The 21,112-nt window shown below is 27.2% G+C and overlaps 1 protein-coding gene across 1 annotated transcript in view; it reads right to left on the bottom strand.

The window, feature by feature from the left end:
- Positions 1 to 513: 513 nt before the first annotated feature.
- Positions 514 to 21,112, bottom strand: part of LOC122506403 (beta-hexosaminidase subunit beta-like) — a 128,301-nt gene continuing 107,702 nt past the window's right edge. The window contains exons 8-10 of the mRNA XM_043618546.1: positions 1,627 to 1,754; positions 1,299 to 1,500; positions 514 to 663 (exon numbers count right to left, since the gene is read on the bottom strand). Coding sequence (XP_043474481.1) covers positions 633 to 663; positions 1,299 to 1,500; positions 1,627 to 1,754 — 361 coding nt within the window. The 3' untranslated portion in view covers positions 514 to 632. The remainder of the gene's footprint in view (positions 664 to 1,298; positions 1,501 to 1,626; positions 1,755 to 21,112) is intronic.

Below are 21,112 nucleotides of genomic sequence, written 5' to 3'. Positions count from 1 at the left end.
TTAATTTAAGGCAGCTTTCGTGCCTTAAAATAAGATTTTCTTTTTACTGTGTATAACCTCAAAGGCCTCTTGCAAGTGAAAGCTATAGTATATTCAAAACAACCTTTTTTTACTTTTATATTAATTATTAATAAATTATAATTATTATAATTAACAATAATAATAAAATTCATAATTTCAACATAGAATTTTATGTTATTTATGTTATTTATTTATGAATTTTATGTTTTTATTTTTTTTTTAAACCAATAATTATAATTTTTAAATATTATAAAATACTATTGACGTAAATTATTAAAGAAAGAAGAAGAAAAAACAAGGGGGTTGGCGCGCGAAGCGCGCAGGGGGGCGGAGCCCCCCTAGTATATATATATATATATATGAATAACAATAATATTTATTATTATTAATAATAATTCATATATTCACATTACAATGAATAAACTTGAAAAACGAGTAAATTTGGGTAAATTATTTAAAATTAAAAAACTGAAATATTGAAATCGAACCTAAAATTTTTAATATTAGCACTGCTCATTAGACCTGATTAGCTCGTCCAGTCTGGACCAACGCGTGGTTCGATCGTCACTGATCTGATTAGCTCATGATCAGACAGTCTTTACAGCGCCCCGTTAGAGAATAGACTGTCTTTCTGGCTCCACACTAGAACCCAACAATTTTTCAAGGTAAATTCTTCGATTTCGATTACTGAAAATGTAGGTCTCATTTCAGGTCGAGAAGAAAGTATAATCTCATACATTTAAGGCCAAAGAAGTCCATGGATTTAAAATTTAGATGAAAATTCCTAGTCAGAAGGCAATAATACTTTTACAACAGTTTGAACAAGTTCAAAAAAGAAAATAATCACAAACTTTAGGTCAGGATGAGGCGAATACACATTTACAGCCTGACTTAGGTCAAAGAGAAATGAAGATCGAAAGACAGACTTATTATCATAATTAAATTTCAATTAAACGATTTTTTTATTAGTACTGGAGAGCAGAAGATAAAGAAAATATAATTCTTATAAGAAAATTTTTTTTCGAAAATTCTTTGATTTTCTGAAAAAAGTAAAACGGAAGGGTGGAGAATAATAATGAAACTGGTTTTAAAAAAATAAAAATGACTTTAACAGAAAAACATTCTTTTCAAAGTTATGAAGAGTAAGAAAAAAAGATGAAGAAAGAGTTATATTTTTTTGGCTTTCATATTAAAAGAAAAGTGTTTTCTAAGGTTTTTAAAGTTTCTGAGCTCTCAAGAGAGATTTCTTTTTTTCTTATATTATTATTATTATATACCTTTCTTGTCGTATTTCATTTTCCTCGCTATCATTGTATTGCAACCACCGGAACTTGACGATGTGGTCACTCCTGTTATGAACAGCGAGAAGCTTAGACCTTGACATTGTAAAATACGTGTCTTCCATTTGGAGACAACATCTCTCGAGACAAATATCACAGTTCACTGCCGATCCTTGTAAATCAAGACACAACATTTCTCCTAAATAAATTATTTAACATTTAGAAACAATAGCGAGTCGAGATAAATTTCATTAAATTGATTCGATTTACGATAGTGAAAAACTAAAAAATATAGAGAGAAAATACAAAAATATACCCTCTTTACCTGATTCGTATTTGAGGTGGAGTTTCGTCTCGAAGTCACCCGTTCTGTTTGAGATAAAATTCACCGTTAACTGTATCATTTCTTCTTCATCTATTACACCCTGTGCTGAAGTTACACTAAATCTTGGACTAAAACAAAATTTTAAAAAAATTATTAAAGGAGGGAAATCTCGAAATCTCTTTGAAAATCCAAGGTTTGGGAAATTTTTTATTTTAATTAATAAAAAATAAAAGAGATAAATAATAATAATAAAACTTAAATTATTTATTACTACCCAATGGGAAATAGCCATTAGTCTACCATTGGTGCATTAATGGCCCAATATTGGAAGCCATTGGTTTTCTTTAGGTTTATTATTGGCACCCAATAATGGACCACTAATGGTAAAATCGTGGGATGTCCACGCCGATGCCAATAATTGGCAACCATTATTGGCACATTATTGGCTGCCATTAAAAAACCAATAATAAAAAAATTTTTTTTATTAAATTTTATTAAATAATAAATTTATTTATTTAATAATTATTTTATTTATTATTATTATTATTATTATTATTATTTATTATTATTATTAAAAATATTATTTTTTTAATTAATTATTTTATAGAAATGGTTATTATTTTTTATCACATCCAAATGTGAATAACTCTTTCGTTCAGAGTCTAAAAATTATTTACCTCACATCCATCAGTGCAAAAATAGGAGAGGACGGGCAGAATAAAATTCCACAAATATTCGTGAGAATGCTGCCTCCTTATATACTTTTCAAGTTTCATGTTAGTTGTGAGAGAGTTTGAAACAACACCTCCTACGAACTACATACTTACGACATGATAATTGCTGCAGCGTCGGTAAGTAATTGTATGTAGTTCGCTCAACGCTCCGTAGGAGGTGTTGTTTCAAACTCTCTCGCAACTAACATGAAACTTGAAAAGTATATAAGGAGGCAGCATTCTCACGAATATTTGTAAACGATAGGGTTTTATATCTAATTTTTTACCTATACGAAACATAATAACTAAACAATATTTTACAATATTAAATAAATTTTACAAACATTGACACTAAATACACTAGATAGGCCGTAGTTCCTAAATGGAATAAGATACCTGAAAAAAAACAATGTACATTACATCAACACTATGTAATCTCTCTGAAATTTATCAATAAAGAATTTTTTCAAGTCAAAAAAAAAACGAATATTTGTAGAATTTTATTCTGCCCGTCCTCTCCTATTTTTGCACTGATGGATGTGAGGTAAATAATTTTTAGACTCTGAACGAAAGGGTTATTCACATTTCGATGTGATAAAAAATAATAACCATTTCTATAAAATAATTAATTAAAAAAATTAATATTTTTAATAATAAATAATAATAATAATAATAATAATAATAATAAATAAAATAATTATTAAATAAATAAATTTATTATTTAATAAAATTTAATAAAAAAAATTTTTTATTATTGGTTTTTTAATGGCAGCCAATAATGTGCCAATAATGGTTGCCAATTATTGGCATTGGCGTGGACATCCCACGATTTTACCATTAGTGGTCCATTATTAGGTGCCAATAATGGGACAATAATGGAATGGTGGCTCCCATTATTGGGCCATTAATGCGCCAATGGTTTTTTTCCCATTGGGTAGTTGCGATTCCCGTCTTCGACTTGTTTCTTAGTACCTTTACACGGAAAAAAATTCTTTTTTAATGATTACAATAGTCTACATTACAACTCGGATATGTGACCACTTTTTGGAATTATTACGAAGACTATGTAATGTGTTAATAATTGAGTAGGAACGATTACTATAGCTGTTGTAAGGGATACCTTCATGTTTGTACTCCTTACAACAGCTATAGTAATCATCACAAAAAGTGGTCACATATCCGAACAGTAATATAGACTATTGTAATCATTATGAATAAATTTTTCTCCGTGTATAGTTTTCCATATTGAGTATTGATTAGTATTTAACCAATTACATTTAAACTAATTTTCTTGATGATTATTAATATTAATTAATGAAGAAGAAAACAAAATTTGAAGGAAAGTAAAAAGATAATGTTTCGAATTTTTAAAAAACGCCCTAAGTGTGAAAACCATCATGACTTAATAACAGCCCAGTACTGTCAAAGTTGGCACCTAGTCTTGGCCGATATTATTGGGACGACTCTTGTGGTGTTAATTACGGTTGGACCGTATTGATAATGGCCCAATATTGACTGCCATTACTTACCCAGTATTGGCAAAATACAAAAACTAATATAAATTATTATATTTTTTATTAATTAACTAATTAATTTATCATATTTATACGTCTTTATTTCACTCTGCTACTCTAACGTGAAGTCAAGAAAACATAATGGTTTTATAAGCTATAGCTTATAAAACCATTATGTTTTCTTTATTCTTTCATTATGTTTTCTAGTGTATACACTATTTATCGATATTGTGATATTATTGGGGCGAGGTACGTCCCAATATTGGCAATTGTATTTTGCCATCATAGCAGATACAAAATTTTTGCTATTAATGTGTCATTACTTAGCCGAGCAACATCCCAATATTCTGAAACTGAAATTACCAACGTTTATTCGACGAAAATTTTTACTTTAGCTAATTGCTTATTTTAATATATTATTAGCAGTCCTTTAAAAAAAGTTACGCAAGAAATAAGGATTTCCCGAAATTCCAAGAAATTCAACTAAATTATTGTTTCCTCGCCTCGGAAGCCTTTTTTTTCTCTTAATAATTTATATTTCACTGTCAGAAGCCATTTAAAAAAATTTCAAGAGGATTCAAGGCTAGGAAAGTAGTGATTTTTATTTTTTGTCACGGATTTTCCAAAAATCCCGGAATTCAGTTTCACTACTTTTGTGAGCTGCTCACCAACATTTTGGACTGTCACGCGCCCAAAAACCATAGTGGAGCTGCTGTCACATACGTTGTTCCGCTACAGTCCCAAAGGTCTCTCAGTGTAATAATCTGATAATAATGTGCCACTCTTGGTCCTTGCTAAGCTCCGTTACCAGCGATGAGGCGTTTTGAATGCCAGTATTGGCCCAGTAATTTTTGCCAGTCTTCTGCAGACATTGACGGGCCCGTTTTGCAGTCATTAACAAAAGCTTTTTTTAATATTATGTAAATTTAGTGACTAAATTTTGCATAATCTACTATACTTATGATATGCAAGTAAATGCCAGTGAAATTTATTGTTATAAACAATTACTTTTTGTTATGTTACAAACAATTTATTTATTAACAATTTTTATTTTTATTTTTTTAACACAAAATTAATAATATTTTATCAACAATTATTATTACTAGTTACGATTTACAAAAAGTATTTTTTACTCTCATTTATTAATGTAACATTGTTTAAACAAAGCTTAAATAACAATTGCACAGATTCTTTATTTTTAGTTGTTTAAGTCTCGCTTTTTGTATATTTCCTTGTAATTTCTTAACTTGTTGTCAAATTTCACATTTGTTAATAATTTGAATTGTTATTAACAATTGTTAAAAAATATTAAGGAGAAAATTTTTTTAAAACATAGTGTGTGACCCAATCAGTGACCAACCATACAAATAAGAAAATAACTATTTGATTCATAAGCAAATAAAAAAACAGACAATGTTGAATTGAAGATTGATTTTAAATTAAGATTTTTTTTTATTGTGTAATTAAAGTTGAGATTTGTACACTCAACGTGCATTCGGAATTATCCTCGCTGATTCTACTGTTCTGTTTTTATGATATTCAATCTGTCACATTTGCTTTTTCAATCAAGAATCGATTGACAGTGTCAGTTTTTAAAATATTAATGTTTATAATAGTTTGTTTAAATAATTATAAAATAATATAAATTATATAATAATAATAATAATCAAAAAAATTAAAAATGGTTTTTCTTTCTTTTATTTGCTTATGAATCAAATAGTTATTTTCTTATTTGTATGGTTGGTCACTGATTGGGTCCCACACTATGCTTTAGAAAAATTTTCTCCTTAATATTTTTCAACAATTGTTAATAACAATTCAAATTATTAACAAATGTGAAATTTGACAACAAGTTAGGAAATTACTTTATATACAAGGAAATATACAAAAAACGAGATTTAAACAACTATAAATAAAGAAACTGTGCAATTGTTAATTAAGCTTTTGTTTAAACAATGTTACATTAATAAATGAGAGAAAAAAATACTTCCTGTAAATCGTAACTAGTAATAATAATTGTTGATAAAATATTATTAATTTTGTGTTAAAAAAATAAAAATAAAAATTGTTAATAAATAAATTGTTTGTAACATAACAAAAAGTAATTGTTTATAACAATAAATTTCACTGGTATTTACTTGCATATCATAAGTATAGTAGATTATGCAAAATTTAGTCACTAAATTTACATAATATTAAAAAAAGCTTTTGTTAATTTATTTGTTTATAACAAAAGCAAAAATTGTTTAAACAAAATAGTTAATGTCTCAAAACATTTTTAGAACATGGCTATAATGTTTTTGGTAATTATTAATAGGGGAGAGTGGGGCAAACCGGCCCGGTGGGTAAACCGTCCAGGTGTCAATATCTCCGAAATGGCGAAATTGGCAAAAGTGCTATTTAGAAATTTGAAACAACCATGTGTAGTATACCGTATTTTTTCAATTTGACAATTTTTACATTTGTTTGTGCAACGCTGGGAGCAAAAGCTTTTTTTAGTTTTTTTCTACACTTTTACGATTTTTTTCTTAAGGAAATTCTGAGGAAATCGTGTAATATTTCCAAATATTAGGTCTTGGGTTTTGAAGGTACACACCTCAGGAATATTTACCACCAAGAACTTTGATGAATTTGCAAAGCGTTTCTTTTAAACAAATATTTATTCTCAAAATGAGCCTGTGGGGCAAACCGGCCATAGGATATTTTCATTGTATCAGAGTTTCAAAAAAATTATTATTAATTAGAATGTTTTTTTCGTTAAAATATTTACTTTCAATGAGAAATAATTATCTTCCAATGAGTATTAGACCCTTTAATATTGTTTCTCTAATAATTTCAAACATTTTTTTTTGTTATTTAAAAAAATTATTTATTTAATCAAAATTCAATTCTGTATTATTATTTACATTATTACAACCATTGTTCACACGATTCTTTATGTTTATTGTTATTGTAGATTATACAAATGCAATATTGTAGATAAAAAACGCAACTGACCGGTTTACCCCAGGGGGTTAACACAGCAACTAAACAATAAAAGATAAATAGTATAGGTGCCTCTGGGAAAAAGTTGCGCAATTAAATGATCTTTCAAACACACAGTTTTCTGAAAAGTATCAAATTGATAGTATATTTCAGATCAAATTGTGGCAACGTTTTGATACTGTATAATGTATCAAAGTTGATACGAATATAACTATCTTTTTTAAGAATAATAGTCAATACAGTATCATTTTTTGATACGTGTATTTGTATCAATGTAATACTGTTGTATTAACTGGAAATTTAACTAATCAATTTATTTAGTTTTATATACTCTTAAGTATTAAAAATTGTTTTATGTTACATATTAACAGTGAGAAATGTGAGAAATTATATAATATGAGTACATTATTTAGAAAAAACTTGTATTGAAAATGAATTGAAATACACTAACCTCTGTTCACGTTGTTATGACATTTCGATTAAAGGTAACTTTACAATTTCTGGAGATTTTTGGCTCAAGGTATAGTGAAATATTTAAGGGTGCGTTTATTCCGTTCTTAAATGTAAGTATTTAAAATTTGATTATTACTATTGTTGATGAATTCGATGTTATTTAATAGCAAATTGTAAATGATTACAATTTATGTTATATATGTATAATAAGCTAATAATAGTAGTTTTCGTTATTTGATGTTTAATAATTTTTTAAATATTTAACTGTGTAGGTCGATATTTTTAGAAAAAATATCAGTAAAAGTCACAAAATATAGTTTCCAGTGAATATAGGGTGTTTTAAATAGAATATTTTTAGTGAATAAAAAAAGGAAAAATTAGGAAAACTTATTAAATTTGACAAAAGTAATCATTAAAGTATTTATTTATTACATATTTTGAGCAAATTAATGTTTACTTATTGAATAATTAATGTTTAAAGTTGGAGATGTCAGTTCTACTGTGAGATGAATGCGTGTGTGTGTAAAGCGATAATAATAATAATATACTACTGATATATCGCCGCGCATTTGTCACGACAGATGGCGGGACTGACATTCGAACTGCTTTCTATTTTGTTAGTAGTAAAATAAATGATCATGGGAAAGTGAAGAAATTGAAAAATTCAATGTATCGTCAAAATTGCGACGTTTCGTTGGCTAAGGTTTGCCAGCCTCATCAGGCTAAATTTATTTAAACAGAAAAACACTTCAATATTTATAAAGGTTTAAAACAACACTATACACTATACTGAAAATATGTTTAAAGAATATCCTACCAGATTCGTTAAAACATAAAAATTACGTTCTAACTCGTCAATATAAAAAGGATTTCATTGAGAAAAAATATTTTTTTATGACAATTTCCACATATATCAAATTAAAAATAAAACATTTTTTCATCATGTGAAAGGAAGACATTTCAACACACTAGTTCAGTGTCAACTGAAATAAATTAAAATTTGCTATTTCGAGAAAGTCAAAAGAATCAAGATAAAGAAAAAGTCAATGAACTGAATGTAAACACAGTTTTATCATAGAGGGAGCAAGTTGTGTTATTGTTGTGTCATTATAGACAAGAGTCTAAACGTCTGAGAAGAGGAAAAAAGGTTCTGTTTAGAGTGAAAATATCTTCCTTTCTATTAATAGTGGAATGATTTGTTTTTATATGGATCATTTCAGATATTCGTCGTTTTATAAAATTTGGTTCATTGTCCAAAATTTTGGCATTTTCCCAATCGAAGTCATGATTACAATTAATTCGATGGCGGTAAACTACAGAGTTATCATTTACTTTTTTATGTTCATTTATGCGAGTTAACAATGACCGTTTTGTTTCACCTATATATGTTGCAGGACAATCTTTACAGTCAAACTTGTATACAACATTTGTTCTGTCCCATTTTTTAGATGCATCTTTACCAAGTCTAATTATAGAATTGGAGTTTTTATTAATAAGTGGAATCGCAGTAAAATGAAACTCTTTGAGAATATTTGACAACTTAGAGAAACATTTTTCATTGAACGGTAAACAAACCTTCGGGATTTGTCTGTAAATACTAATTTTATTTCGATTATTGTTATTATTATTATTAACCTGAGGAAATTTTATATGGTTTATACGAATTTTTATATGTTTATCAATAAAATCCAAAGGATAGTTATTATTTTTTAAGATGGATCTTATCTTTTTTAGGTTATCAAAATGAAACTCTTTGTTGGACAATAAAATCGCTTTCTATTTTATCACATTCATAACAAGAAATAGGAAAACCAACTTTTCAAGATGAATTTTATTTAAATCAATTCTGGAAATTGTACATTGAAATCAACCTTTTTTTAATTTAATCGCTTACAAAGACAGTTATTAGTATATTTTTTTTTTATTGTTTATACTCCTGCCCTATTGGCCTTACGCACTTCGACAAGAGTCCCCGAGAAATACTTTTTTGGATTAAGCATAACCATTCTACTTTAGAAATTTTTCTATATATTAACCTAATTTGCGTCTACAGCCGACTTTATTAGGAGTACTCGCATTGCGCCTGGACCACCCGTCAATGGGTTTTCTCGCCAGAGAAGAGGGAAACTGTAGAAAACCTCTCTGAGTACAACCGGTTTTATCGACAGTCGAGTTCTAATGGTGTGTACCAGACAATAATCGTCGGTGCATATCATTATACCTCGACGTCAAACCTCCCGCTCAGATTGTCTCACGTGCCGGAAAAATACCAAGCCAAGTGGGCGCGAACCAAGGATACTTATACCCTTGGTCCTTAAACGACCACCAACGCCAGGCATTTATCCGACTGAGCCAATCTGTCGGTGTTATTAGTATATTTAATAGAATATAAAAAATAAAAACGCAGAAATAAATAATTATAATAAGAAAGATAAAATAGGCAATTTTTTCCCGTTTTTCTAAAGCTATTAGAAAATCTACTTTTTAGACCAATTAAAATGAGATTCTAACTCCTCCTACTTAAAAAAGCAATTTTTTTATTCGTTGGTTCAACATCACAAAAAGGGAGTGAATATTTAATTTTAAAAAAGTTACATTTAGTCTTGACCCATTAAGAAAAAAAGACATGTGTCCAATAAAAATAAACTACACCTACCCAGTAAAAAAAATTCGATACACGGACTGCGGAGTTCGTATACGAGCTCGGTAGCTCGTATGAGAAATATGAGAAATCTCTCATACGAGCCTTTTCTGTAATTAGAAGTGTATAGATGCTTGTATACGAGGTGACTTTTAAAGCATTTTTCTTAATATAACACTATTTTAAAGTAAATGTAGATAATAGAAATGAATTTTCAAAGTAAAACAAAGCTAAATTTATAAGGGAAATGAAGTTTTAAGAAAAAAGGATAATTTTGTTCAAAGAATTTATTCACACTGAAAAAAGGTTAGAATTTGATAATTCCTTGTTACTCTAACTTACCGACATTAGATATTTCTCGGATGCGGTAAGCACGATTTTGTATTGGCGGTAGAATAAATAAGTTTTTCTTCATTGCTAATTAATAATATATTATTATTTATTTATTAAATGAATGTTCATATAAAATAATTAAATTTAATACAAAATCGTGCTTACCGCATCCGAGAAATATCTAATGTCGGTAAGTTAGAGTAACAAGGAATTATCAAATTCTAACCTTTTTTCAGTGTGAATAAATTCTTTGAACAAAATTATCCTTTTTTTCTTAAAACTTCATTTCCCTTATAAATTTAGCTTTGTTTTACTTTGAAAATTCATTTCTATTATCTACATTTACTTTAAAATAGTGTTATATTAAGAAAAATGCTTTAAAAGTCACCTAGTATACAAGCATCATGAAGTAAGAATAAGGAGACTTCACTCTAATGTCAAGACTGTCCCCAATCTTTATAACATCATTCAGGAAAATTCGAATAGGCAGAGGTGGCGTTCCTTACGGGAAAAACAAGGAACTGTCGATTTTCACGATTTTAACCTATGAAATTCGTCTGCTGCTAATATAAACAATTGTGACACATTGTGACACTTCAAACAATATTTTTTATTGTTTACATAATTTGTAATAATTTAAATTATTACCAATTGTTTGTGAAAAAACGTTTTGTTTTAAAAAAAGACTACCAGCATGATGAATCCAAATAATTCCGAAGTAAGTACGTGTTCTAAAATCTTTCTAACCTATATTTTTCCCTGAATATTTAAATGTAATGTTTAAAAATTAAATTTAATAATTAATTGTCATTAAATATATCAAAATATCAAGCAATATTTATGAAAATTAAACTTAGTAATTAACACTATTATTATTTTTTTTGTTTAAACAGGTAAACGTAGGTTTCAACACGTTAAACAAGACTGACATAATTAATTTTGATAAAGAATTAAGTTTTGAGGAGATGAGAAATTATTTGGACTATGTTATACTGCCCTGTGAAAAGTGGTGTTTTACAAAAGGAAATAACAACTTTTTTGGATTTCAAAGAGTTGAAGATAATTTTGACATTAGAAAGAGAATTGCAGTATTTTATAATATGAAGGTAAAAATTTATCTAGATGATACAATTATACCATGTTCGTCCGATATAAAAATATCAACTATTAATGATTTTAATAAGCTTTTAAAAACAATTGATGAATTAGAATTATAAGATTATTAATTATTAACAGAGATTCTATTGACTGTAAATTAATTAATGCCTCTCAATAGAATCTCTGTTAATAATAATTCTAATATAATGTAACATTATATTGCGTAATTTTTATTTTGTTTTAAGCAAAAATATTTAATGTAATTTATTTTTCAATGAAATAAAGAAAATGCATTAAATCACAATGTCTGTTATTTTTCATAAAACATACAATTTTAAACTTTGTTTTTAACAAAATTGAATACCTAATTCCTTCATGTTTAAAGTTTGAATATCATTAAAATTTAATTTATACTATTTTCAATTTTTTTTCCTCTTTACAGATAATTCATTTCCAACATTATCTGCAGTTATCTTAGACAATTTTCTCTTTTCTTTTGTCTTTGATTATTATTTTTATTCCACTGTTTGGAAATGAAAAACATTCTTATCGTCAAGTAAAATGTCAGAATATGACGTGTCAGTTGTTTAAAATGATTTTCACAACCAACATATGGTATAGATATTTTTTCTAACTGCTCAGTAATTTTAAAAAGTGTGTCAGCCTCAACGATTCCATCTTTAACAACTTTCATCACAGTGTGCTCTAAACAGTCAATTAAACCACAAAGTTGTATTGAAGGATATTGCAGAAATCCTCTAGAACGAATATCTATAAGCTTTTGTCTTTCTGGTATGGGATCATTTTCGTTTAATATCAATGCTGATTTACAATCATTGCAAACAAATGTTTTTTTGTTTTCAATAAATTTTGCAAATCTGTTTGAGGCTTTTCTAGCAACATATCCTGCTATGTAAGCATTTGCATATTTTGAAGCTTCAGATTGTACATAATTATGCTCTGCAAACAAAGCTGTAGCTTCGATTAAAGCATCAGATTTGCAACCAGCATCCAGAATGGTATCCATTTGAGATTCCCACTGCTCTTTTCTTATATCCTTTTCGTCAATATCTTTTATTTTTAATAATACGTCAAAAATTTCGTGGCTGTTGATGTTAGATCCTTTGGGCGGCTGAACTAACGAATACGTTGATATTAATTTATACATTTGTATGAATAATTGTGAATCTGGATGATCATTGGAACCACAGGCGTCTCGCATCATACCAAAAAATCTCTGAAATGTTATTAGTATTTAGGACAAATAATTATTATATTTGTAAGTGATTTTGCAGTAATTTTATAATTTAAAAAATATATATATATATATACTTCTAAAGCATCTTGATTTAAACGAGATGTCATTAAAAAAGAAAATCCACATTCATGAGTAAGATAATCGCAAATTTCTAATGTCGCTTTTAGAGACACGGTCGGGCCCACGAAGGAATTCTCAGTCATGTAGTCGTAATTCTCTTTTTTTAAATTAAGATGTCATTCTTCTAAATATTTTAGAAAGTTTCGAACAGTCTGAAAAATGTGTAAATTTATAAAAATCTTTGTATAAGAAAAGTAAACATTATAATAAATCAATTTTACCTCATAAGCATCATTTTCAGGCGACATTGAGTTCAAAGGTGTTCTGCAATTCATTGCAGTAATTAATGCTTTCCACCTTTTACAAAATTCTATCGCAGGTTCACAGTTTTCTAATTCCGGATGTCTGTTTTTAAAAATCTCAAAAACATCAGCTACGCTAAAAAACTAAATTGCAAAATTATAATTAGAAAATTGATAGATTTCTACTACTTAAACATTTACGAGAAAACTATTGCTGTAAATTATTTATCGAATAATTTTTTATGGAAATCAGGAAAAAGAAGATGGCTTTTTTTAGTAAACATGTAATTTACGTGTTTAATACTACAAATATTTACCTGAAAGGCTAAAGCAACGTTCATTTTCTGATAGAATTTTGGTTCTAAGTGATCCTTCGTCAATTTAAAATTTACTTTAATATTATAGCCTTCAGGATCTTCCACTTCTAAAATAGAATACCAAAATATCATAGCAATTATTCCATCAGGTGTCTAGAAAGTGACAAAAATTGTTTACATTAAAATAAGTTCCAATTAAAATTGTGATTTTATAATTGTTGTTAACTCAATCTCTTTACCCAAATTCCTTCTCTTAAACCATGCTTTATTATAAAGTTTCTTATGCATTTGATCAGATGCGGAAAATCGGAGATGAACCAAAGTCTGCGATTTGGATTACAGATATGTTCCACACTAATATTTTTTTCTGAAACTCCAAACTGTTTCCACATATTTCGGTTCCAAGAAGCACCATCTGTTGTAACTGCATCTACCAAAAGTCCTGCATTTTCAGAGAGAATAATTGCTTCCATTATAATTTTATGAAGGATAGTTCCCGTCGCACTACCCTTGCTCAGAAAGCATCCTAGGGTTTGGATCCATTTTCCTCTGAATGGCTGGAACATTACCACTAGAGCATGATCGCCAGGAACCCTTTTTTGATGTTCTGGAGTATGCTCTCCCAAGTTTGTAAAGCCTTCCATTTTTAGTGAATTTCTGTTAAAATAAACAGACTTTGTCAATTGCATTTCGTCAATCAGCAGACATCCTAGAAGAATAAGATAGCAAAATTTAATAAAATTAATTTTTTATCATGTAGTTGTACATTTGGTTTGCTTTTCATTGAACAAATATTATTTACCGTGAACATCTTGAGAGGACATATATTTTGTTTTTTCTTTAATTCCAGAAAATACATTTGACTGAAAACCATACTGGCTTTTTATAAATTTTGTATATCTGCTTAAAGTTTGTATTGATGGTAAAGGCAGAATTTTTTTCTTACGAATATGATTATAAGCTTTTCTGCTTTTAATCCGTAAAAGAAGACATTCGTATATCCAATGCATTTGGTATCTTCTTCCTCTACTACTTTTTACTTTTGAAGCAGACAATATGGCTCGACATGTATTTTGCTCTGCTTCAGACAATTTTGAAATGTGTTTATTCAACACATCTTCAGATTTTGAACATTCCTCTTTCAAAATTGAAATTTTGTTTGTCAATTTCAGAACCTAATAATAATAATAATAATAAAACTAAAAAAAAAATTTTTTAAAAATGATAACTTGTAAAAGGATACATAAAAATATGTAAATTCTTTATATTTGTAATAATTTAAATGTTTTATTGAAATAATTAGATATAAATAAATTAAATACAGGTTTGGAAAAAAAATTAGATCGCTTTTTAGAATTTAAAATTTGATTTTTTAAACAGTCTTCAGTAAAAAGGACCAGCCTTTTTTTTAAATTAATAGCTATTATGATATATAAAAAATATTAAAACAGCTGTTTTTAAAGCCAGTGCCTTACATAAAATTGATATTTTGACTGTCGGAGTCAACTCAGAAATAATTATTTATATTTAATAAATACTGTAATATTATATATTATTATTGTATAATATTTTATTGAAACAGTTGCCTCTTTTTCATTACCTTTTCCTGCAATCTTTTGCTTCTCTTATTAATCGTTTTTATTTTCTCTCGAAATAAAGTATGTTTCTTTCTAAACAGATTTTTACCCTTCTGTCTAAGTTTTTGTTTTTCAGAAATTTTTGATTTCGAACACGGAAAACAAAATTGTTGTTGCCTGCCTGGAGTCCCAGTTTCTTTTCTAATGATGTATCCACGGCAATGTACAGATCTACAATTAAAAGAATAATTATTATATAATTGTATAAAAATTGTCTCTGCAATTTTTAAAACAATATTTTAAATGTAAAAAATTATTTTTGGAAAAAAAATAGCACAAATTATATTAATGAATTCACACCTTTCAAAATTGCTTTCAGCACAGGGTAAAAGGCTTGAGACAAATACCAGCAAGTTAGTAATATCTTCCACATTATTTACAAACTGCCACTGCTCAAGAAATATTTCCTTGTTTTTTACAAAAACCTTAAAATCATTATTAAAAAAATTAAAACAAATAATACAGATATATATTCTAGGAATTTTATTATAATTCTCAAAATTAATTGAATTGCAGAGAAGAATTTTATTATTTTTGAAAATAATTGAATTATTGCGGAAAAGTTTATTAAAATATTTAAAAAGAATTGAATTTCTGTGGAAAATTTTATTATTTTTTAAAGTAATTGAATTCTTAAGAATTCAAATTCAAATAATAAGAATTTTATGAACATTGTTTTAAATAATTAATTTTTTCGAAATATAATAAATATTATGAAAATTTTATTAGTTTGAATAATTGAATTTTTGTGGAAAACTTTATTTGTGATAATAACTGAAATTTTCGATGATATTTTAAAATAGTAATAAAAATAATTGAAATTCTTCGATGAGTTTTATTATTTAGGAAAATAATTCAATTCATGCTAGTATATTAATAATATTGAATTTAATTTAATATTGAATTATTTTCAATTATTCATTTTTATAATACCTGTAATGGTACACTTTCGCAGTTGTTAAAAATATTTTCAAATTTCGATTCTTTTTTGAAATTTCGATTACCGGGCGGTGGACTAAAAATATTTACAACTTTTGTTTTTGTTTTCTTTGTATCTGAAGATGTATTAAAAATTGATGGAACTGCTCCCTTTTTTAAAGACACTCTTATAACAGAAACTTGCAATTTTTCGTCTTCCACTGCAGTTTTATAATTTCTTATAATTTCTTCTTCCAAGAAATGTAAGTCGCAAATTACGTGTTTTTTTTTCAAATTTGTCCCCTCCAGGGATTACGTCTTTCCATGCTTGAAGCATTTCGTCCTACAAAAATACCGATAGATATAAAAATTATAATTATATATATATATATATATATATTGTTTACATTGTCATAAAAAAATAAATAATAATTTGTCATAATAACCGTCGTTGCATGGAAAAATCTTCTTTTCATCTCATTATCTAATTGCTCTTTTTTGTTTCGATAGTCGGAGGAATTGCAATTACGCACAAAACAACAAGGCATCTGCAATATTTTATTAACAAAAAGTAATCTAATTTAATATTTTCGTAAAATAAAACAAATTGTACAAAATTACAACTAGACAAATCAATTATTTACACAAAGTCATAATCATGACTGCAGAATGACATTAGAAAGATATTGAAATAATAGTTGAAAATTATTCAACAATATTTGTAAACACTTCAAAACAATCATATCTCAATATTTTCAATTTATACATCTTGTAAGCTTGAAATAATTTAAATTAGAAACTTTTTTTAAGAAATAAAAAGTATTTATTTGTTAAAATTTTTAAAATTCAGTATAATAAATTTTTTTTCCATATAAAATTGACTTATATTTACACACAACTTTATTGCTATATATAAGTATGATATGTAAAATATAATACGAATAATATTATATATTTAGCATTTGTAATTACAATATAATGCATTTAAATTATAACAAATGAACTTTTTATTAATTATTTAATGCAGAAAATGTACATACCTCGTTAATATTTTGTCACTGACACTGATATTATTATATATTAATAACGGATATTCAAACAAAATCACAAACACGGTGCTCCTATATAAACAAAAATAAATGTGAATGTGACAGAAGCACATTTTGAATTTGAAAATCGACAGTTTCTTGTTTTTCCCGCAAGGAACGCCACCTCTGCCTATTCGAATTTTCCTGAATGACGTTATAGAGAATGGGGCCACTTTTTCTGTATTCCTCACATAGAGTGAAGTCTCCTTATTCTTACTTCATGACAAGCATCTATACACTTCTCATTACGGAAAAGGCTCGTATGAGAGATTTCTCATATTTCTCATACGAGCTACCGAGCTCGTATACGAACTCCGCGGTCCGTGTATCGAATTTTTTTTACTGGGTATTTTCAAAATGCAATTTTTTAATTGTTAGTTGAGTTAAACAAAATGGAAAAAATAATTAATATTTGAAAAATATAACATATAATACCAACCCCCAAAAGAAAAAATAAATGATTTAGACCAATAAGAATTATAAACAAACTCCTCCCATTTTCAAAATCAATTTTTCTATTTGTTGGTTGAGTTAAACAAAATTTATGGAAATTTATGCGGTAATCTATAAACATTTTGACGATAGTTTATAAAACTATGTAAAACACAGACGAGAACTAAAAAAATTAACATAAAACGCTCATTATTAATTTTAAGTGTAAAAGGTGTCGAACATTAAAATTTATTGTCCTGTAGCTTCTATACGGTAGTAGTTAAAGTGTTAGGCTAGAAGTCCGTAGGTCGTGGGTTATATTTATATTGAATTTAAATAAATTTTCCACTAGATTGGAAAATAGACGGTCTGGTCTGATTCAGGCCAGCGCCAGAAGATTTTTCTACACGGGTACTAAACCAGTACTGCGCCAGTAACATCAAACCAGTACTGAAAAGCGTTATCATTTCGGTCAAATGCCAGTACTGGTTCAACCATGGCGGCCAGTACTCCGCAGTACTGGCGCAGTACTGCCCCAGTTGTCAATTTTTGCTTGGGAAGAAGTTTTTACCCTTTCCTCCTTGTAATTCCGTGGTTGGTTTGTTTACACAATAGTGTAAAACTTCTCGGAAAGTTTTTAACTTAGGGAAATAGTACATTGTACAACTAGTGGCGAAAAATCATTCTTTCACCACTTGTTGTGCACTACGTTTTCTCCAACGCCTTGCGAGGAAAGGTTTCTTCGTAAGTTTCGTATAATTTTAATTTAACGTGTGCTTATGTTTAATATAATAAAAGACGAATGTTTTGAGTGGGGAAGCATGGGGTCTACGGATTATTCTGTAATTTGGTGAAGTTGTTATATTTGATAACAAAAATAAGTGTACCAAAGGATTTTGTTGATATTCTTTAATCGATTATCGGAAGAGTAATAAATGAAACACTATTTCATTAATTGTGCAACGTTTCGGCGTCTTGGTTTAACACCATCATCAGGCCACTTTATTAAACAATGAAATTTTTTATAAACAATTAATTTACACATAAAATAAAATTAAGATTTTTAACACAAATTAAACAAAATAATATCTACCTGGTCATTTAAAAAGAAAAAATTATATAAATTATTTAAAAAACTAATTTGTTACGTTTGTAACGCGTCTTTTTCAAAGATTATAATTTATTGTCAATTCCAATGGTTAATAAGTCTTTAACTTCCTTAAGCACCTCAGCCGTTCAAGACAGATATGAACCTCTACAAAGTTAACGATCTCACTTTTCAATGAAATGAATTCAACTTAGAAAAATTCCAATCACTTTTACATTGATTAGTTTCTAAGTCCAAGTTGAACTTAGAAAATAATATTTTCTATTTATGGAAATTTTTCTATTTTCAAATGTTAAATGAAAAAGACTTTTTTTAGACATCTTAAAGACATCTAATGGCCAAGACATAGAACATGTATAGGACGTCTTTAAGACGTCTTTTTGTACAAGTCCAAAAGACGTCCGCAAAAAGACATCTTTAGGACGTCTTTTGAACAAGTGTGCCCACTGGGTACAAACGTAACAAATTAGTTTTTTAAATAATTTATATAATTTTTTCTTTTTAAATGACCAGGTAGATATTATTTTGTTTAATTTGTGTTAAAAATCTTAATTTTATTTTATGTGTAAATTAATTGTTTATAAAAAAATGCATTGTTTAATAAAGTGGCTTGATGATGGTGTCAAACCAAGACGCCGAAACGTTGCACAACTAATGAAATAGTGTTTCATTTATTACTCTTCCTAAAATCGATTAAAGAATATCAACAAAATTCAACAACGGAAGAAAAAATCAACTATATATGTACCAAAGGATTGTTAAAAATTTAAATATGTTATACTTAAAATCATGTCCTTTCAGAATTTTTCAAAAAAAAAAAATTTTTGTTTTTTTTTTAAAGTAAAAAAAAATTTTTTGAATCGATTTATTTAGCACGGGACCGATTTTTGAGTATTTTTAGATATATAATAAAATATGCCTTATAATTTCACCTTTAATTTACAAAAAAGAAAACGATGGAGACTTCAATTGTTTTCGAGATATTGCAATTTTTGTGGAAGCGCGACCACGTTTCAGTGCCAGCGCAGTATCTTTTACCCGGGACGCCTCACAGTGGGATTTTTTACACTTTACTTTTCAAAATTGTATAGAGCCTACAAATTTTATTGGATTTTGATGTTCTTGGTCTTTAATAAAAGGGGATAAAATTTCTAAGAGATCCCTTTAAACCGATTTTTGAATTTTTAATTGTTTATTTATTTTTTTGTTACTCAAAGTTAACAATTTACAATATTTTTGTAAAAAATACTGTTTATTTTTTATTTTTCCATTGCACAAGATCGAAATCAATTTAAATTAGTCTTGTCTGACCACCTGACAAATAATAATGCATATGTATTTTTTGTAAAAAAAAGGATTTGAAAGTTAACAATTATCATTGTTATTAATAATTATATAACCAATAATCTATTTTCTTTTGCATTTATAAACATTTCCAGCATTTTTTGAACTTAAAATGTTTATATCATATGTTCATTCTTTCAAAAACTTAAAAAGTTTATTAGCTTAAACAACTACATTTGTTATAAATAAATTATTATCTTTATAAACAAATAAATGGCTTATTTCTGCAAAAAAAAGAACCTTTTTGAACGAGTTTAACATTTTAAAGCTCTACCTAAATATCGATAACTTGAGTATTGTTAATATCAATGATAATTATTAACTTTAAAATCATTTTTTTTACAACGTAGACATGAATTACTTAAATAAACATAAATTTGTCTAAAAAAACAATTTTTTTAAAAAGACTAATGTTATCTATTTGTTAATTAAAATTGTTTTAAAATCAATAAGTTAATAAGTAATAAGTAGGTAAAATTAAAAATAATTAGATATCAATATTTTCATTTTTTTATGGGTGAAAATATTTGAACTTTTAAATTTTAGATTTAAAATTGCTAATTTTTTCTATTTTTATGATAAAATTGAAATTAGAATTATCAAAAAAACAAATTAATTAATTAATTAATTAGAAAATATCAATACCAACTTCCCAATGGGAAATGCCAGTGTAGTGCCGATGTTCACCACTGACTTAGTACTCAGACGATTGTTCGGCGTAGTCTAGCCGAGCCTCGACAATTAGTGCTGGCGCAGTACAGAATTTTTGTTTCGCCAAAGCTTGGACAAGCCACGGCGGCAAGTGCTGGCTGAGTATAGAAAAATTGTTCACAACGCTCTTTGCCAACATTGCTTTTTTGACATAAACTTGAAAAAAATTATAAAAAAAGTTTGTGAATGTTTATAAATAAAAATTTATTGAAAAAAATTAATATTTCACTTTTCAGTTATTCATTTTTTATTTTTATTAAATTTAATAATAATTAAACATAATTGTTTAATTTTAATAAATAATAAATTATTTAAACAAATTAAAATTATAGACAAAATTTAAACTTCAATTTAAACAATAATTTGGTTATTAAAATACTATCATACTTCTTAATATGAATAAAAAATTATTAAAAAATTACCACTTGTAAAATGTTAAATGCAATAAGTAAAGTTATTTAATTCTATTATTAAAAATTTAGTTTAATTTATTTTAATTCAATTTATTACTTCCAACGTATCCCTATTTTTTTCTCATCTTTGATTCAATAATTGTAAGTCTGAATGATACTGA

The sequence above is a fragment of the Leptopilina heterotoma genome, unplaced genomic scaffold, assembly GCF_015476425.1.
Source record: "Leptopilina heterotoma isolate Lh14 unplaced genomic scaffold, ASM1547642v1 Lhet_417, whole genome shotgun sequence".
Lineage (NCBI taxonomy): Eukaryota > Metazoa > Arthropoda > Insecta > Hymenoptera > Figitidae > Leptopilina > Leptopilina heterotoma.
This window is presented reverse-complemented; position numbering and strand designations above follow the sequence as displayed.